At 41.5% G+C, this 20,956-nt stretch overlaps 1 protein-coding gene and 2 non-coding genes across 3 annotated transcripts; 1 reads left to right on the forward strand and 2 right to left on the reverse strand.

Moving 5' to 3' along the window:
- Positions 1–11,790: 11,790 nt before the first annotated feature.
- LOC120259769 lies at positions 11,791–11,897 on the reverse strand. Its single transcript, XR_005536320.1, has one exon. It is a non-coding gene; the product is annotated as a small nucleolar RNA R71 (small nucleolar RNA).
- A 5,526-nt stretch (positions 11,898–17,423) lies between these two features.
- LOC120258698 lies at positions 17,424–18,197 on the reverse strand. The gene has a single exon (XM_039266146.1). It carries the CDS (start codon positions 18,195–18,197, stop codon positions 17,424–17,426), a length of 774 nt encoding a protein of 257 aa, XP_039122080.1.
- Positions 18,198–19,261: 1,064 nt separating this feature from the next.
- Positions 19,262–19,368, forward strand: LOC120259770. The gene has a single exon (XR_005536321.1). It is a non-coding gene; the product is annotated as a small nucleolar RNA R71 (small nucleolar RNA).
- The last annotated feature ends 1,588 nt before the right edge of the window (positions 19,369–20,956 follow it).

Below are 20,956 nucleotides of genomic sequence, written 5' to 3' on the forward strand. Positions count from 1 at the left end.
AACATTTCATGGAATCAAGGGCAACAACAAAAAGCTGCACCACCTCCACAAGGTACCCAAATGCAACAACCAGTGCTAAAGAAGAGGTTCATTACTGAAGATGTACTTGCCAAGTTCATGATTGACACCGAATCAAGATTCAATAGCATAACTAGAAGTATGGATACTCAGTTCAGTAAGGTGAATGCTCAGCTTGCTCAATATGCCCGACAGGTCAATGAAATTGGCTCAATTTTGCGGAACCTTCAATCTTCTGTACAGTCCCTCGAGCACCAAGTTGGACAGCTTGCTAAAGCAAATTCTGAGCGACCTTCAGGCAGTCTTCCTAGCAACAGTGAGGAGAACCCAACAGAGCACTTGAAGGTCATTGTCCTTAGAAGCGGGAAACATGTTAAGACAAGGATCGGATTTGACCCAAGTGTCAAGGAGACTAGGGTAGCCGAAGTGGAAGACCCTAACATAGTGGAGAAAGTTATCGAGAAAAACAAGCAAAGTGGAGATAAGGAAAGTCCAAAAAAGGGTACATCAAAGACGTTTGAATACAAACCTCCAATTCCCTATCCGACTAGATTGAAACAAGATAAGGAGGATGCTCAATTCAGAAAATTTATCAACATCTTCAAGCAACTCCAAATAAACATTCCGATTGTGGAAGCTTTAACTCAAATGCCCAAGTATGCCAAGTTTCTGAAGGAATTGCTAATAAACAAGAGAAAATTAGAAGCAGAGGGCACAGTTGCACTCACGGGAAATTGGTCGACCATTTTGGAGAAGAAGCTCCCACAAAAATTGAAAGATCCGGGAAGCTTCATAATTCCATGTGTACTTGAGGGTGGAGTTCAAGAAAATGCACTAGCAGACTCGGGGGCAAGCATTAATGTTATGCCCTATACCATGTATGTGAAGCTTGGTCTTGATGAACTTAGACCCAAGAGAATGATTTTACAATTGGCGGATAGGTCAACAAGGAAGCCTCGTGGGATTGTAGAAGATGTGATTGTCCGGGTGGACAAATTTGTGTTTCCTGTGGATTTTGTTATCATGGATGTTGATGAAGATGTGGAGACACCGTTGATTCTTGGTCGGCCATTCCTCATTACTTCCGGTGCCCTAATTGATCTTAAAGGAGGAAAATTAACATTAAGAGTTGGTGAGGAAGAAGCAGTGTACACTTTACCAGCGGCCATGAAACACTCTTTAAACCATGATGGCTTGCTTTATTTTGTTGATGAAACTGAACTTTTAATTTCTGATTGTGTGCAAGAGGTGCTATCATTAAACCCATTGGATGAGTACTTAGGAGAGCTAGGAAATGAAGATCAAGAAGAACCTCACTCTCCTCTTTCAAGTCCTAATTTGAAGAAACCAAAGGAGAAGGTTATGTGTACTATTGCCAAAGAAAAAGAAAAGAAAGATTCAATGTTGAAAAAATTTTGGAAGGAGGTCCGGGGAAAGAAGAAGAAAGGTATCATTCACTCCCATCCAACACCTCAAGAAAAGAAGGTATAATCTCCACGTATTTTCACTCATGAAAAATGTGAAGTTTACTCATTGATGTCCTTGAATTTACCGGGAAGAAACACCAATAATTTGAAGATGACCGGGGGAAATTTATAATTATTTGAACTCCCGTAAGGTAAGTGAAAAGGTACATCAAGCTTGTGATGTTAAACAAGCACTTCTTGGCAGGCAACCCAAGCATTCAGAGGTTTACTTTCATGTTTGTGTGTTCTTTGTGTTCATGTTCTTGTCATTTTTCATATTTTCTTATAGTTTTTAATTTGAATAAGTCCATGCTCTCATTATTTTGTTTATCATGATCATTGTCCATGTGGTTATTTGCCTGATTTTATTGTTGAGTTGCACTTGTTTGGGCTATCATTTCATGTGTTAGATCGAAACTTTGAACCATTATTTCATGGTGGAGATGATCTTAGAACATTTTGTAACCATGGACATGTATTTGGAGAAGCAAATAAGACTTTAAAACATGTTTTTAGAGCTTTACTACCTCAATGAGCTGCTCATTGAGGCCGTGAGAAAAATCCAGAAACTTTTAACTAAACTATACGGCCTTAATGAGCTGCTCATTGAGGCCGTCAAGCCCATCCCGAAAATTTAAACTAAGCGTTACGGCCTCAATGAGCTGCTCATTGAGGCCATCAAGAAAATTCAGAAACTTTTGGTTGCTTTATACAGCCTCAATTAGCTGCTCATTGAGGCCGTATGGACTCTTATTTTTCATGTGAATGTTGCCAACTTGTCTCTCTCTTCACTCTCCTTCTTCTCCAACCGAGCCCTACCTTCCATGATCTATCTCTCCATGGCCGAACCTCACTAAATATTGTTCTAAATCATCTCCTCATCTCCTTGGGTAGTAGATCTAGTGTTTGTCTTCACACTCCACTCAAGTGTTTTCAAATTTTTGTTGGTAAGAAGCTTGTTGTGATGAAATTTTTCTTTTCTTTTCTTCTTGCTTTCTTGATCCTTTGTGTGGATTGTTTCAAGCTTTTAGCTTGTATTGTGTGGTATGAACATCATGTCTTTGAATTATCTCGAATTTATGTACAAATATTTTTTGAATTCATGATGAGGGGAAGCTCTTGCAAATAGTGTCCATACGGGCTTCGTTTGCCTATATGGATCCTATTCACTTCAATTTCTTCATGTTTTATCCATTTTTATGCCACATTATGCATTCTCTTGGATTCCTTTCATTCTTATTTGAATTTTTATTGATGTAGGAATGCCACACATCAAGAAACTCGCTTCTAAACAGCCGAAGCACAAATCTCACACCCCCGATGAACCTCGCTTCTCTTCTTCTCTCCACAAGACCCGTTATGAAAGTTTAAAAACTAAACCATTTGCTACTTTTCGGCATATTGATTGGAGTGTTCTTGGAGAACTTGGGTTGGATGAGCAAGTAAGAGATTTATTTTCTTGCAATGGTTGGATGGAATTATTCTCCATTGATCAACGTAATTTTCGCCAACTTACGTTGGAAGTGTTGAGCACATTTGAGGCGAGGCAAGATGAGAGGAGTATTCTCATTCGGCGACTGGATGCCATTAAATTCCAAGCTTTTGGGAAGATTCATGCAATGAACCACATGGAATTTCTGAAATACATAGGAATTTATGATGATGAGTTCATTAGCGCTTCATTGCTTAATCGGCCCCGCATTGATTATCCACTGGCATGAGTGCAAGCAAGTATTGGTATTCTTTAGCGCCAAGTGCCACCACAAATACGCGGAAGGTTACTCGTATGGTGGACCCCCTCCATAGATACATTCATCCTCTCATTACCCGCTCTATTGGAGGTCAGCAAGATAGCACAAGTGTAGTTACACAATCCGACTTGTTGACCATGTACGCCATCCTTGAGGAGTATCCTATCCATCTTGGGCATCTTGTCACTGAATCATTCATTCATCTGCCTCAGTTTGTTCGTCTGGGAGCTATCTTTGCAGGGCCCTACATCACAAGATTGATTCAAGGCATGAATTTGTTGGACCGTACTTGAGGAATGACTATGGTCGGGGAGGTGGCACCTCTTGGAGCACCTGTCCTGCGAGCAATTGGTTTGTTACAGAAGAAGAGTGGCACATGCAGACTTGCTTCACACTTGACCACGGGAGAATCTAGTCAGCATGACAACGGTCAATCAGAGTCTGAATCTGATGGAGCACCCACTCAGGGGCCTCGTGGCACTTCATTCCTTTTAGACTTCGACTCTAGATTAAAGACTATGGAGGATGACATTCAGGCTATTCGTCATGAGCAGCACGAGATGTAAGGATAGATTTACTAGGTTTTAGAGGGTCAGCGCCAGCTCATAGAGCATTTCTAGCAGTTTGTCATCTCCTCCCGTGGATCATCCTCAAAGGCTACTACTGCTTCCTGCTCTATTCCCCCGCCACCTGCAGCGCATTTGATGATATATTTCATTTCTGAGCATGGACACTTGTTTTTATTTCTGCAGTTTGCTTATTTCGACTTTACTTTTGATGCAGGTGTGTTTGTTTGGTTTGAATAAGTTGGGGAGGGGATGCCCTACCAACCTTGTGTAGAACTTTACTACTCTTTATCTAGTATTTACGTGTTTCGACTACTCCCTAGTATTTATTTTTGAAATCTTAATTTTTGTTTGGAATGATGATGCCCCTTTATGCCTTGCAGGGCATTAAGGGAGCTTGGTGAGCCTCTCCACATTCAATGGAAGCCGGACCCGACATGAAAAGCTTGCAACAACTTTTGTTTGGGTCATATCTCACCGTGTGCACAAGAATAAACTGGGGAAGTTCATTCCACCCTCCTCCATTGTTTTCATTGCATATATTATTATGTTTTTCATGGCTAGTGTACATTGGGGACAATGTACAACACTAGGTGTGGGGATGGGTGTATTGTATGTATTAGGGTTATTGTTTGCATGCTAGTGTTACCCATGATGGCTTGTTCATTATTGCAAGACTATTATAGCATGGATTAATGATTGATTTGAGTTACATATTTGTTGTTGTACTCTATTGAATCATGTTTCACCTCTAGTATTGTCTTGTGCACTGAATCTTGTGTTGATGCCCTGGGAATAACCAACATGACTACTCTATCTCTCTTGATTACTTAACACACAACTTTGAGTATTTGGTCTTAGAGTATTAAGTTCTTTCATTTAATGAACTCTTAAGAACTTCTAAGTCTTGTTGAGCTAGCTCTAGTTTTGTGGCATGTAGAGTAGTCTAAGGAAATAATTTAGTGTGAATGTGAAAAAACAAATATGAAAAAAATGAAAGAGAAAAAGAAAAATGAGTCTATGTCAGTATTGCTCGACTAATGAGGCATGAATGCGTCTATGTAGACTGTAATCGAGTAGTTGGGTGCCTTTTGTGCCTAACTAGCATGTGCACCCTCCAGAAAGATTTCTTTGTGCAGTCTATGTTAGCCGGACTTGAAAAAAAATAGAAAAAAATGAAATGAAATGAAAATAAAAACCCTAGTGATCTTTTTTGGCTACCTACTAGAGGCTTTGAGAAGAAAAGGGATTTAGTTCAAGTTCAGGACTTAGAAGGATCTTACTTGCTCATTGAAGTAGCACTTAGCATTTTAAGACTTAGTACTCTTTGCATGGGGAGTGATTAGCATCTAGAGCTGTACTGATTGAAGTAAGTAGGCTAGACCAGGTCAGGGTAGATGAAATACAAGATTCACACACATGGCACAGACATATAAGAGATGAGACAGGATCTTTCTTTTGTGCTTAATGTTTGTAAATCATTATCTATATATCATTTTCCAATGCTTGTAGAGTCTTGCATTTATATAAGACAGAGGTAATACATTTAGCCACTTATCATTATCTTTGTTTTTCATGACGTGTTTGCTTGGGGACAAGCAAATGCTTAGGTGTGGGGATATTTGATAAGTGTCTAAATGTACGTATTTTAGTATATGTATTCCATATTTCTAGCATGTATTTTTATAAGAATTGATGCCCATTTTGTGCTTAATCGTGTGTTATTTGCTTTGCACGATACAATTTTATAAGAATTGATGCCCATTATGTGCTAAATCACTGTAGCTGCACTGTAGTACTTGGAGAGTATTCAAGTCAGAAATTGAACCAGGGTATATGGCCTCAATGCTGCCCGGGATGGAGCCCGGGATGATTACTGTAGCCGTGGAAGAGGATGAGTTGTTTGAAAGCATACTCGCTCAATGAGGTGCTTATTGAGCCAGTGTAGTTACTGTTTGAGAGCTTTTGTGCACCTTTGCCTACCCCAAATGGGCTCAATGAGGTCCTCAGTGAGCCAGTATACCACCTCAATGAGGTCCTCATTGAGCCGATACACCACCCATGTAGAGGACAATTTGTGAGAGATGTTGGGGGTATATGAGGTTATCTTAAAGGGCATTTGAGGAACTTTTTGGAGGACTCTTGGCAGCCATTACTTGGGAGAGAAAAGGAGAATGAAGACATCATTCATGGGAGTGTTTTGGCTTGAGGCTTGGAGAGATCAAGAGCTTAAACTTCAAGGGGAGAGCTTCATCGTCAAAGGAGGAGGAGCATTCGGCCTTCCTTCGGTTAGAGAAATCATCATTCGGCCGCCATTCTTCATCATCATCATCATTCAGACTAGTGAGTGTCATTTATGCATTTACTTCTTATTTTTGTTGAGTTTGAGATACTTGTTTGTATGATGGTACACTAGAACGCCAAGGCCACTGGATGTAGGTGAACCATGGGGGGTTCATCATGTATTTTGGTTACTACACTTATATTAGTAATGCATTGGTGTGATTTATGAAATGGCTTATTGTGTTTCATGCCTAGAACTATTATGTGGAGAAATCCTTAGTTCTTGTTTGAGTTATACACGTAGACGTGACCTACTCGCGTGTACTAGATCGTTAATGAGCTAAAAGGGGTAATCTTTGACCAACATACTGAGAAATTGGATGTAGGTAGCCCCTCCGAACCATGAGGATAAACTTAGGTTAAGTGTATCCTTGTTTCGTGATCTCCATTCATTTAATGCAATCATAGGGATATGATTAAGGAGAGATCCTTGTCATCATTTTGTACGGGATTAGGGTTTAACTGCTGAGAAATTGGGGTTGAACTATTATTGAGGTCCGTCGGTCTAAATCACCTTTGCTATTTTATTCTTATGCATCCATACATCATGATGACCCCTCATGGGGATCTTCGTCCCTAGGCCTATTTTTATTATCATTGCTTTTGTGATCTCCTTGCTTGTCTTGGAATTGTTATACTTGTGGTCTATTTACATTCTTGCATGTATTAGAGTAGTATACTATGCTCAAGTTGTAAGGTTAGATAATAGGTAATGAATGAGTAATAGGAGATCCTTAGCCCCGTGGAATATGATCCTTTGGCCCTCGCTCAAGGTATTACTTGGTGACCCGGTACACTTGCGGGCGATTAACCAAATATCGGGCAAGAAAAGCTTCTACCATCTCCGCCCACGTAGTGATCGATGCGCAAGGTGATGAATGCAGCCCTCAACTTGATAGCATCATATGTAACACCATTAATCTTGAGCATGTCGCACACCTCCAAGAAGTTCTCTATGTGATTGTTTGAATCCTCATCGGCCAAACCATTAAACTGTGATGACTGCTATAACATCTGGATGAAGCCTGGCTTGAGCTCAAAATTCTGAGCCATGATCGGTGGCCGCATAATACTAGACTGCGTGCCAAGAACTGCAGGTTTGGCATAATCTGAGAGTGTCCTTTACTGCTCATTCTATTTTGCCATATTATCAGACCCTTCAACTTCTATTTTAGCTTGATTAGACTATTTTTTGCATAGGTTCTTTTCCCTTTCTATAAATTCTTCGTCCAATGTCCGAATCTTCTTCTTCAATGGTGCAGGTCTGGCATAACCAATGCCCAATGTCCGGATCTTCGTCCAAGAACTGCAGGTCTGGCATAACCTTTGGCTGTAACCAAAGAAAGGAAAACAAATCAAAATGATCGAAGAATAAGAAAGTCTGAGATAGAACAAGTGATGAATAGCTAAAATAGCAAAGTGCAAAGTGTTTCCAAAATGCTTATTCCTCAACAATGGTGCCCAAAACTTGACACACCTCTTGCGAGTGTGTACCATAAGTGGATGGCTTGTCAAAGTAATAAAGTACCTTGGTGAATGGAAAATCATTTCTACAGTGAATAGTGATTATAAACACAAGAATTTCTATTTAACTATGGTGAAGATGATTTAAAGTAATGTAAATAATATTGATGCACATAGAAATAAAAAGAACAAGAAGGAGACACAATAAAATGATAGGAGAGGCAATCAATAGCAAGTGTGGCACCCGGACATTACTCACCCTAGGACTATTGCTTCAAGTTCAAGACCGATCATTATATCTCCTAACTGATGTTTAATGAGTCGTGGAAATCCTTAAACACACGGTCAAAAACCTAAGGTCAACTGTGACTAACCCTATACTATGCCCGGTAGAAAGGAATGCTCTCAACTGCTCACACTGTGCAAGGTTTAATAAAGCTCTAGAGACTCCAAGTGATAAACCTTATTACTTAATCTAGATCTAACCCTTTGGTCCAGGCGAAAACACCCTAGTAAAAATTAAGCCCCAGCACTAAAGATTATTTTAACGCTTCATACTGTTGTTTGTGCAACTAAGCCCCAGCAGATTTCTGTTGTTAGAACTTCACTCGATTGTGACCACAAAGAACTCTTCAAACATGGAGGTAAGATAAATCACACCAGAAGGGAAAGGGGACATTCTGCTACCTCTCGACTCACCCTCTCAACCCTCTCCAATCTAGGTTTGTCTAACCATCATGGTGTGTCACTAATCAACAAGGATTACCAAGATTGATTCTCAAACCTAGTGTCATTCTAAGGGAAAATCACTTCAACAAGTATGGAAGATTGAAACACAATTAGAACATCAATTAAAGAAAACATAATGAAAGGTCAATAAAACAAAATCATCCTAGGGTTTAAATGTCCACGCATCCACTAGGGGCTTAGCTCTCCATGGAGCAAGATATAATCAATAATGAAATTGAAAGTAAACATGTACAATCCATAAGTAAAACCCCTTTTTACTCCGTATCGATGGTCTTGTGGAGTAGCCTCATCTTCTCCAAAGGTTCCCTCATCAAGCCTAGGGCACACCTCGCTGAATCGATACTGACTAAAGCTCCCCCAATAACTATCTTCCAAATTAACACTGTGTTGAAGTCCGTAGAACCACTCTAAAAACCTTGCCAAAGCCTCTGCAAACCCTAGCCATGAGTGCCTTAAAGTTGGGGAGAAGATGTGAAAAAGATTGGAAAAGGATCCCTCAAAATGCCTCAAGTCGCGACTTAAATAGTACTGGAATCAGGCATCCACACAGCCGTGTTGAATTTCCACATGCCCGTGTGAATCTCTTTGAATCGAATTTTGAGTGCACCATGAACAGTAACTGCTACAATATTCTTGGATTTCATACGGGCAACCATACGATCGTATAGATGGCCGCATGTAGTCGTGTAGAAGTTTCAGTATAGAAGAGTTATTGTAGCAAATTACTGTAACATATCACTGTAGCAACTTACATGAAATTCTAGGTGCTATAGTGCCTGTATGCTGATCGTGAGGCCACCCATAAGCAATCCCGAGATCACATTTAAAATGAGGATAAGGGCATTTTGGATGGTGTATTTGGTCATCCCTTCTCCACTATCATCCTCTAGAGCTTCAAGGCTGCGGGATAAGGTAGATTTGAGGGGCAAATCAGAGGGAGAAGAAGGTTTCACTCAAGGAGGAAGATCTTGGAGCTTTTCAGCATGGATCTGACAAGTTCTTCTCACTACCTTCTAGTCTTGATGTTAGGGGAGTTTGTTTTGAGCTTTGCTTTGCATCTCTTATCTTCTACACTTGCTACTTTGTTGATGATGAACTAGACTCCCAAGGTCATAGGGCATCCGGTGAACCATGGGATGAACTTGCTTGTATAGATGCTTTGATTTACATTTATGGCATTTGTGTGGTTTATGATCCTTTCTTGGTCCTCTTTGATGTGTTGCTTTGCATAAGAACTTTGCGATTCAACTTCTAGGTTGTACTTGGTGCGTGACCATCACCCTTGTAATAGACACACCAAGTTTGGAGGGGATACATGTATGAATACATCATGACCATCGGGTACTTTATATCCCTCCAACCATTAGGGCTAGACATAGGTTGAGTATTGTCCCTAATTAGAGATTTACCTGTGTGTATTGCAATCGTAGGAGTATTTGGCTGGAGAGATTCTGAGCCAATACTGCTATTGCACTAGAGGTTATCACTGCGACCATCGGTATAATCTATTTTTTGATGTTTCTTGGTCCAACCACCATTGCCTTTGTAATTCTAGCATCTTTCTATCTTTGGTAGTCCCAAGGGGATCCTCGCCCGGGGATCTCTCACTTTCATTACTAATTGCTTCCTTAACATGCTTATGTAGTGAGCCTTAGTCCATATGTTTATAGTTTTCTCTATGTTATTTTCCTTATCTTGTTTTAATCATATAATTGGTAGACTTGATAGTGCCGACTAGAGGGAAGTAATAGCAGTTCTTGGGACCCTAGGGAATATGACCCCTGTCTTGTGCATAGGGTATTACTTGACGACCCGTGTGCTTGCAAATTACAATACAATCAAGTTTTTGGCGCCGTTGCCGGGAACTCCAAGAATGCTATGAAAACCTTTAGCTCACTCCTCTAGTTGTTTATTTTAGCTTTTATAAATATTTGTCTTTCTATGTGTGTTTTACCATTTTGTGGATACTTATTTATTTTCACTCTTTCGTTTTTTCTTTGATAGCTTATTTTTGTTTGTTTTGTTTATTTATACGAGGTTTAGATATTGCTTGATTGGAGAGGGTTGAGAGGATAAGTCGAGAGGTAGCGGAGCATCCCTCTCCCCTTCGGTGTGATTTATCCTACCTCCATTTCCTTGAGTTGATGGCGGTTATAATAGAGTGAAGTTCTAGAGGATGAACTCCACTGGGGCTTAGTTGCGCGAGCAATAGAGTGAAGTGTTGAAGGGACTCTAGTATCTGGGGCTTAGATGCGACTAGGGGTGTTTCGCTTGGACCAAAGGGTTAGGTCTATACATAAGAAGAGAGTTTATCGCTTGGATTCCCTAGAACTCCATGTAACTTTACATAGTGTAAGATGTTGAGACTGAGTAATTTCTCCTCCAGGACATAGTGCAGAGTTAGTCACGGTTGACGTTAGATTTGGGACCGTGTGATTAAGGATTTCCAAGACTCATTGAGCATTGATTAAGAAGTATAATAGTTGGTCTTGCACTTGAAACATTAATCCTAGGGGAACATTGCCCGAGTACCCCACTTCTATAGATTGCCTTACCTCTCACTTACTTTTGCCTTTCATTCTTGTTTCTTTTTATCTTTGTTTTCATTATATTTTATCAACACTATCATTGTTCACTTTCACGTGGTTATGTAGCAATTTAAGTATTTTTACTCCCTACTCCCTGTGGATACGATTCCCCACTCACCTAGGATTTATTACTCGACAAACCCGTGCACTTGTGGGTCACACGTAAGGGGCGTTGTCAAGTTTTTGGTGACGTTATTGGGGAGTAGGTGTTTAGAGATACTTTGCACTTTGCTATCTTAGCTATTCATTGAGTCTCTTTTAAATCTTCTTATCCTATTATCGTTCTAATTTTGTTTTCTTTCTTTTGGTACTGCTCCAAGTTATAACCCGAGGGAACCCTTCGATACTAATTAAAGGTGATCCTGAACTTGAACGTACACTGAGAAAAAAGGGTAAAGAACCTGTACAAGAACCACCAAATCTTGCAGAAGTGGAAGTTGAAGGATCTGACAACATGGCGGAATAGAATGAACAATAGAGAACACTCTGTAATTACGCCAAACTATCAATACTGGTGACACAATCTAGCATTGTGCGATCCTTGATTACAACTCCAAACGTCGAGCTGAAGCCACCATTCATCCAGAAGATACAGCAGTCAGTGCAGTTCAATAGTTTGGCCTATGAGGATCCAAATGATCACATTAAAAACTTCTTGGAAGTTTGTGACATGTTGAAGATCAATGGTATTATAGATGATGCTATTAGATTGAGGGCTTTCCTATTCTCTCTAAAAGGAAGAGCTAAGCAGTGGTTACATTCTTTACCACAAGCATCCATCACGACATGGAATGAAATGGTCGAAGCTTTTCTTGCAAGGTACTTTCCTCCGGGGAAATCGGCAAAGCTTCACAATGAGATATCTTCATTTGTTCAGATGGAGCTCGAGTCCTTGTTTGAGACATGGGAGCGATTCAAGGATCTTTTGAGGAAGTGCCCACAGCATGGATTTCCTGAATGGATGATCATTCAGACCTTTTACAACGGGTTGAATCCAAGTACATAACAACTTCTAGATGCCGCCGTAGGAGATACATTGCGGAATAAGACCCCCGATGAAGGCGCGACAATTAGTAGAAGAAATGGACATGAATAGCTACCAAAGGAATGTAAGGGAAAGGAAGAAAGTGGCCGGACTCCATGAGATCAATGCGGTCACAGCATTGGTATCCCAAGTGGATGCATTGAGTAAGAAGTTGGATACTCTGACTTCTCCTAGATTGGCGGCCGTAACGAATTATGATGGATGCGGGGGAGGACATGCCCTAACCGATTGCCCGATAGCCATTGGTGGTACTTCATCCGTTGAGAAAGTTGACTTTGTGGGTAATGTAGTGAGAAACCAAGGCAATCCTTATAGAAACACCTACAACTAGGGGTGGAGGAATCACCCAAATTTCTTATGAAGTAACCTAGGGCAGCAAAATGCCATAGCATAGCCGGGTTTCAAACAACAACAACAAGCACCGAACATGGAAAATAGAATTTCAGGTTTGGAGATCCGGATGACCGACTTAGAGAAAGCCTTGACTTGTGCAATCATCGAATACACAGTTCAAAGTGGTTGAGGCTACACTTTGTAACCACACCGCTTCATTGCACAACCTTGAAAATCAAGTGGGGCAAATCGCGAAGTCTCTATCATAGAGACCACAAGGGAGCTTACCGAGTAACACCGAAACCAACCCATAAGAGCATGTGAAGGTGATCACTCTGGGAAGTTTTCGTGAAGTTGAAGGTAGGCTTCCAAGCGAGAAGACCAATGTTGAAGCACTGGAGGCCGTAGAGGTTGAGAATGGAGCAACTAAGGAGAACGAGGTGGCACCCCCACCTTACAAGCCAAGAATCCTTTATCCCTTTAGATTGAAGAACGACCAAAATGATGAGCAATACAAAAAGTTCTTGGGTCTATTCAAGCAATTGAACATCAACATTCCTTTTGTGGAGGCATTGTCTCAATTGCCTCAGTATGCTAAGTTCTTGAAAGATCTATTGACAAACAAGAGGAAGTTGGAAGAAAGTGCATTGGTGATCTTAGATGCCTCTTGTTGGGTGGTCTTACAAAAGAATATGCCTAATAAGAAGAAAGACACAGGAAGCTTTATTATTCCGTGCAACATTGGCAACTTTGGTGAAGAGATGGCATTAGCAAACTCAGGGGCCAGTATCAATGTCATGCCATACTCTTTCTTTCAAAAGTTAGTCTTGGGAGATCCTATACCCACTCGGATGACTTTGCAATTGTGATGCATGATCCACAAGCGCACGAAGTCGTCAAGTAATACCTCTCATGCGAGCACGAGAGGGTCGTATTCCCTGGGCCCAAGGATCTACCCTTACTTGAAGGTTTGAACCTAGAGATTTCCTAAATTAGATCAACCCAATGGTCACATCAATTGACCCCTAATCCGGTATAAGTATTGATACGGAATTTCATCTGATCAAATCCTCATACGATTGCATTAACAAAGTGGGAATTCTGTAATTAGAGCCAAAACACAACTTGGTCAAGCCCTAATGTTGGAGGGGTACAAAATACCCGATGGTCATGGCGTATTCATACATGAATCCCTTCCAAACTTTGTTTGTCTAGTACAACGGCGATGGTCAAGCTACCGAGTACAACTTAGGAGTTGGTTTACAGAGTTCTCATATAAGCAACACATCAAATGCACCAAGAATGAATCACAAACACACAACATTTGCAATAAACAAAATTTGATCATCCAAATACACAAGTTCATCCAACACATCAAATGCACCAAGAATGAATCACAAACACACAGCATGCGGTGACCTTAGGGTCTACTCATCCATGCAAACAAATACAAACAATAGGTCCATGAAAACAATTACAAATCACATAAGAAAACTACCTCAAACAATAGAAGTAAGATGACAAGCCAAGTTAGGTGGAAAGCTTCCACGTACGCCACAATCGGGGCGGCTTCCCTCGTCATCTACAAGCTCCCAAAGAAGAGATCGATGAAGATCTAGCCAAACCAAGCTTCTCCCTTTGATTCCTCTTCTCCAAAATGTGAGATCTTGCTTCCTATGAACTGGTGGAAGTCGGCTCCAAGAACTCCCCAAAAAGCTTTCTCCCAAAACATCCCCATTTTGCCCTAGAAATTCAATCCAATATATACCCCGTCAGGTCCATACGGGCTCCATGCGGGTGCATGAAACCCGTGAAGCTCACTGCCATTTTGCCCAGAAAACGTGTCGATACTACAATACTCAGCTATAGTGTTTTCTACAGTGTTTCTGCTACAGTACTGAGAGTTGTGAATTTCCAGCAAACATCAATGGCAACTCAAGAGTCCATTGGTTCACAGTCAATACTTTAGCTTCTAAGTGAATGCATGATAGAGTCCAGAAGAATAAGCACTTTTTTTTCTTTTTTTTTTATGTCCGCCTAACGTAGATTGCACAAAATATGTTATAATCTTTCAGAGGGATGCACTTGCTGATTAGGCACAAGAGCCACCCAACTTACTCGATTACAATCTACATAAACGGATTCTTGCTAAATTAGCAGAGGAATACTTATATAGACTAATTTTTTCATTTTTCTATTTTTTTTTTGAATTTTTTTTAAGATAACAAAATTATACATGTCTCTGAGCACCTTCATGCAAAATTTCACTTAAGGATAAACAAAAATGAACAAAAGAACCAAAAGCTCTTAAAAGACCATTGAGGGAAAAATTTACCACTCTAACACTTTAAATCAAAGCAGTGGGTTAGCTGGGGCAAATAAGGTAGAAGTTCTGTGTCAAAGTTGTGAAGAAAGCACTAGAGAGAAAACCTGACTTCCTTAAAGCACAAATAACACTACAACTCATTACTATCATTCATTCAAGCTAGGAGGTTCTTAACAATAAATCCTAGCTGTCACTGGTGAAGTAAGCATGCAAATAACCCATCCCTACACCTAGAATCGTACATTGCCCTCAATGTACACTAATCAGCAGAACATGGTGTAGAATTCATAATAATTAAATGAAGCATGAATGGGAAGGGTAAAGAGACTGCCCCATTTGGTTAATGAAGATTGTATAGTGAAAGCGCAGTCAGTGGGCAACAAGGCTAGCGAAGAGTAAAGAAGATGGGGCACAATCTATGAAAGGTCCTACTAAAATAAGCAAGGCAATCATGACACTTAAGAAAATCAAAGGGGAAGGAAAACATACATATTAGGCAAAATAAAAGTAACACAAGCCTAGCAGGGAATGAATCCTTGCTAACAAAAGAGGTTCAACTAGCAAGCCACAAAACAATGCGAAATACAAAACATAAACTCAAGTTCATAAAAGTCTTGCTCCTAGGCTGGGTGGTGGTCATCAGTAGGTGCAGAAGGTGCCAAGGATGTGGTAGTTCCTGAGGTGATGCCCGAGGATGAAGAAGACCCACACACGATAGAAAAAACTTCACGCATATCCCTTGCCAACTGTCTAAGTGTCACAGTATTCTCTTGATGTCCTTGATGAAGGGAACAAATCTTGCCCTGAATCTCCTGAAGGAGAAGCTCAACTCGAGGTGGTGCATCGTCTGTCTCAGAATTGGACTGTGATGGAGAAGCAGTGATGAACTCACATATGACTGAGTACCGGATAACGGCATATGTGTCACCACGTTTCTCCACCATCGCTGTGGAAACATAGTAGCCATCCCCAAGGGTGAAGATCCACCAACAATGTGCATGTCCCGGGTGTGCTCGATCAAACCCATACCTCAAATCATACGTGTAATATACGTTCCAGTGAAAATAGATCCAAGGCGCGTGTAAGTACCCTGATGAACAAACAACTCGGCAAAGAGGTGACCAAGGTGGATCAGGTAACACTCAATGTTACTGTATAGCTTGAGTAAGTCGGAGCGTGTGATTACCCCAGTGCTATCACCCTAGCCGCCAATGCCTCTACTTAAGAGCGCATGAACATATCGATGCGCGAGATTGTGAAGGCGAGATGCTTTCCTTGACTCATTCTTGTGTCGCCCAGAGATTATATTTCAAAACCATGTGTGTGTCATGGTGGCCAGAAAATCTGTAGGAAGATGATGAAATGTGGGTGTGTTCACGAATCCTGCATCATACAAGCCCAAGAAACAACCCAATTGTGTGTCACTAATGGTGCGCATTGTCCCAAAGACTTGGAAACTTATCCCGGACGGTCTTACTAACTCGATTGTGCTTAGGACCTCCAAGGTGAGCTCACGGTAAGCCGGATCATTAATTCAGAAAATTCTGTCCCAACCATACTGTATGGTGGTTGTAGAAAATTGGTCTAGGGGAAACTTATCCCGGACGTGGAGCTTCCGAAAATTTACAAATGAAGGAAAAACTCTAAGAATTAAGTACACACCACATCACAACAACCATATATGGCATTCACACTTGAAGAGCAAGAGAAACCCCCAACAAAACCCAAGTTTTGAGCAAAACCTTTAATTAGGGCTTGAAAGCTTAGAGTGAAGAGATCTGGTGAAAAAGATGGTAAAACTCCGATTAAATCCCAAGATTGAGTTTGAAAAATGGAGGAGAGGAGATTAGAGAAAAAAAAACCAAGAAAAATGGTGGATAAATGAGGTAGAGTGAAAGAGAAATGAGACAAAGCAAGGTGGAGAAGATGGAAGATGGTGAAGAAAGAGAAAAGGGGAAAAACACCCGTTTAATGGGCTGCGCAACCTATGCGGGGCGCATGCGGGCGCATGGTTCCTGCAAGGTCTGGAAAGCCTGGCCCGTGAGGCTCACGGGCGCTATGTGGGCGCATGGTGCCGGTGAGGATTTCCGGCCGCGTGCGTTGCACGAGGCTGGGAACCTCACCGACGGTCTCGCAGGCGCATGTTGCCCATGAGTCCCTCGGGGCCACCGGGTTGTGGTCCTCATTGGGGGTGGGGGGGTCTCTTGCGCCGCCATGACGCTCGCAAGGCCCTGAAACCAGCCACAAGTGTCCATACGGGCCATATACAGCCCGTAAGGACCTGGAAAATCAAAAAATTGGCATGGTTCCTCTTGCAAACTCAATAAAATATGAATTACAACTTCTTAAATGTCGAAATAACAATAAAACACATCTAAACAATACTAATTCAAGGCCAAAGACAAGCGAGGAAGCCTTAGCATTACTTGAGCACAACAACAAAAATACGAGCAACTCACAAACGTAAGCATTCAACCACAACAAAGAAACTAAGCAACTAAAAGAAATATGAAAATTTAAAGACAATGAATTTAAAGACTTGGGTTACCTCCCAAGAAGCGCTTATTTACCGTCATTAGCTTGATGCACCTTCATTCTTACCTCATGGTGGATCAAATGGTGGGGACTTACCTCCAAGTCCAAGAGAAGTGCTCCAAGATGGGAAACTCATCAAGAGGCATGAAAAGACATGGAATTTACCCTTCCCCTCGAAGAATAGTTGATCGATTTCCCATGGTGGTGATAGTGTGCAATTTATCCCCAATTTCTGTTTCTAGTCCCTCTTACGCCAAATTTTCCTTGTGGTTGATTTCTTTTTATTGTTCTGCCATGGAAATGTCCCCACATAGCCTACATGCTTTACTTGTGTGGGAGGTGGGTTGTTCTCTTTGCACTCATTGCTATCCATTCCTTCCAAGAATTCATCCAAGTGGTTAATCGCCAAGACCTCCTGCACACAATCAGTAATAATCATATCAGTTTCATCAGTAAAATAGAGGGAATCATCATGGTCCAAGGTGTGTTTCATAGCCGTGGGGAGTGTAATAATGACTTCCTCATCCCCCACTCTCAATGTCATTCTAGCCCCCTTTATATCAATGAGGGCTCTGGCGGTGTTAAGAAATGGTCGCCCGAGGATCAATGGGACTTCAACATCATCATCCACATCAATAATCACAAAATCCACCTGGATAATGAGGTTGTCAACTCTAACTATCACATCCTCAACAACCCCACAGAGTTTCTTTATAGACCGGTCTGCAAGTTGTATTGTCATCCTTGTAGGCCTCATGTCTTCCAATCCCAGCTTCAAAAATAGCTTGTAGGGCATCACATTGATGCTAGCCCCAGAATCTGCCAAGGCCTTTTCTTTCATGCCTTCCCCAATCACACATGGAATAATGAAACTCCCGGGGTCACTCAACTTCTTAAGGAGTTTCCTCTGAATCATCGCAGAGCAGTTCTGTGGCAATGCAACTGTTTCTAATTCCTCTAATTTTCCCTTGTTAGTCAGCAGGTCTTTCATAAACTTTGCATACTTGGGCATTTGAATCAAGGCTTCAACAAGAGGGACATTTATGTGTAACTGCTTGAATACATTGATGAATTTCTTGAATTGAGCCTCCTCTTTATCTTGCTTCAATATAGCTAGATAGGGAATGTCCAGCTTGTACTCAGGTACCCTGGGTGTTGGTAGTTGAAGGGTTTCTTCATCTTGTTTTTCCTATCTTCCTTCAATTACACTCTCATATGGCTTAGGGTCTTCCTGTATGGCTACCCTATCATTTTTAGTGCTTGAGCCCTCCTCGGCTCATGCTTCAACCTATTTCCCACTGCTGAGAGTGACGGCTTTCAAATGCTCCCTTAGATTATTTTCAGTGTTACTAGGTAAGCTACCCGGTAGGTGCTCTGAATTTGCCCTAGCAAGTTGCCCAACCTGGTTTTCCAATAATTGAATGGAGGCATGAACTTTCCTTAAAACAGTGTTCACTTCAGCGAATTGATAGTTGATGTTCACAAATTTTGCTTCGGTAATGATCATAAATCTCACTAACACATCTTTAGTGGTGAACTTCATCTCATGCTACTGTGGTGATTGATGTGGATGTCCTTATGGCTGCGGGGGCCAATGTTGCTGTTGTTGACCCCATGAAAAATTTGGGTTATTCCTCAACCCTTGATTATACGTGTTTCCATAGGGATTCACTGGGCCTCTGGGGCCTCCCCCAACATAATCAACTGTCTCGACTGGGGCATCTAAGGATATTGAGATTAGACACTGAACAGTAGCATTCCCTACCCCACAGGTCTCAGAAGACAAAACTGCTCCAGAATTTGAGCTTGTACCCAACACAAACTGATCAAATCTCTTTGTTAGGGCCTCAACCTTGCCGGCTAGCACAGTGTTGTCATTTATCTCATAAATTCCAGCTGCCGTAGGGGGTTTCTGTCTAGTTGACCAATGGCATTCATTACTTGGCATGTTTTCAATCAAAATTTCAGCATCTTCAGGGGTTTTATTTCTCAATGACCCTCCCACCAGCATCGATGAGTTGTCTAGTTGCATAATTCAAGCCATTGCAAAGCATCTGGATCCTCATCTACATGGAGAAGCCATGATGGGGACACTTGTGTAGGAGATCCTTGAATCTCTCATGTGCTTCAAAAATTGTCTCGGAGTCCCCTTGCGGAAATGCAGAAATCTCTTGCCTCAGTCTAGCGGCTTTGCTTAGTGGGAAATACCTTGCAAGAAATTTGTCCACCATTTCCTTCCAAATGGTGATCGACCCCGGAGCCAATGAAGTGAGCCATCTATATGTAGCTCCCCTTAGACTAAATGGGAATAATCTCAATCTTATCGCATCATCAGACACCGAGTTAATCTTGAAGGTGGAACAAATTTGGAGGAAGCGAGACAAATGAGCGTGCACCAAAAACTTGATGCACCATCTGCAAGCGCACGTAGTCATCAAGTAATACCTCTCGTGCAAGCATGAGAGGGTCATATTCCCTGGCCCAAGGATCTACCGTTACTTCCTCTTCATGTGTTGTCTAGATGAAAGATTTGAAGGGTTTCTCTAATCTGCTAATTAAAATGAAAGAACTACAAGTGGAGTCTAAAACAAGGTGATAAACGCCTAAATGTATGTATTTTATATGTATTAATCTTGTATCATTTGTGAATATGTTAACGAATTGATGCCTGTTTTATGTCTAAATTGGTTATTTCGGTGTTGCAGGTCTTAAATGAGTTGAACGACGCTGAAAAATGTAAATCGGATGAATTTGACACCAAAAACGGCAATTTTGGGGGTCCCAGCACTGTAGCGGCACTGTAGCGGTATTGTAGCAGGTCATTGTTCTTGCTGCGGGCATTTGGCTGTGAGTTTCACGGGCTCCATGCGCCCGTATGGGTGCCCGTGAGGTTTGCTGGAAATTCTCAATACTCAGTTACTGTAGCAAAAATGTTGTAGCAAAAACACTGTAGCTGAGTACTGTAACACCGGCATGTTTTCTGGGCATTTGGCTGTGAGCTTCAAGGGCTCCATGCTCCCGCATAGATGCCTGCATGGACTGACGGGATATAAATGAAACCGATTTTTCTAGGGCAAGGAGAGAAGTTTTTGGGAGAGTTCTTGGAGCCGATTTTCACCAGTCTTTAGGAGGCAAGATCACACATTTTGGAGAAGGGAAATCAAAGGGAGAAGCTCAGTTTTTGCTAGATCTTCATCGATCTCTTCTTTGGGAGTTTGTAGACGACGAGGGAAGCCGCCCCCATCGCGGCGTCCGTGGAAGCATTTCCACCTAGCTTGGCTTGTCTTCCTACTTCTCTTGTTTGAGGGAGTTTTCTTATGCCATTTGTAGTTGTTTTCATGGACTTGTTGCTTGTATTTGTTTGCATGGACGAGTAGACCCCAAGGTCACTGGATGCCGGTGAACCTTGGGGTGAACTTGTGTATTTGGATGATTTAATTTTGTCTATTGCAATTGTTGTGTATTTGTGATTCATTCTTGGTGCATTTGATGTGTTGCTTACATGAGAACTCTGTAAACCAACTGCTAGGTTATACTTGGTAGCGTGACCATCACCCTTGTACTAGACACACCAAGTTTGGAAGGATTCATGTATGAATACTCCATGACCATCGGGTATTCTGTACCCCTCCCCCATTAGGGCTAGACCAAGTTGTGTTCCGGCCCTAATTAGGGATTTCCCCACTTGTTAATGCAATCGTATGAGGATTTGATCAGAAGAATTCTGTGTCAATACTTATACCGGATTAGGGGTTAATTGCCGTGACCATC

Source organism: Dioscorea cayenensis, chromosome 4, assembly GCF_009730915.1.
Source record: "Dioscorea cayenensis subsp. rotundata cultivar TDr96_F1 chromosome 4, TDr96_F1_v2_PseudoChromosome.rev07_lg8_w22 25.fasta, whole genome shotgun sequence".
Lineage (NCBI taxonomy): Eukaryota > Viridiplantae > Streptophyta > Magnoliopsida > Dioscoreales > Dioscoreaceae > Dioscorea > Dioscorea cayenensis.

Coding starts and splice junctions, on each gene's coding strand:
- LOC120258698 (XM_039266146.1), bottom strand. CDS start 18,197: ATGCCCAAGTATGCAAAGTTTATGAAAGACCTGCTGACTAACAAGGGA.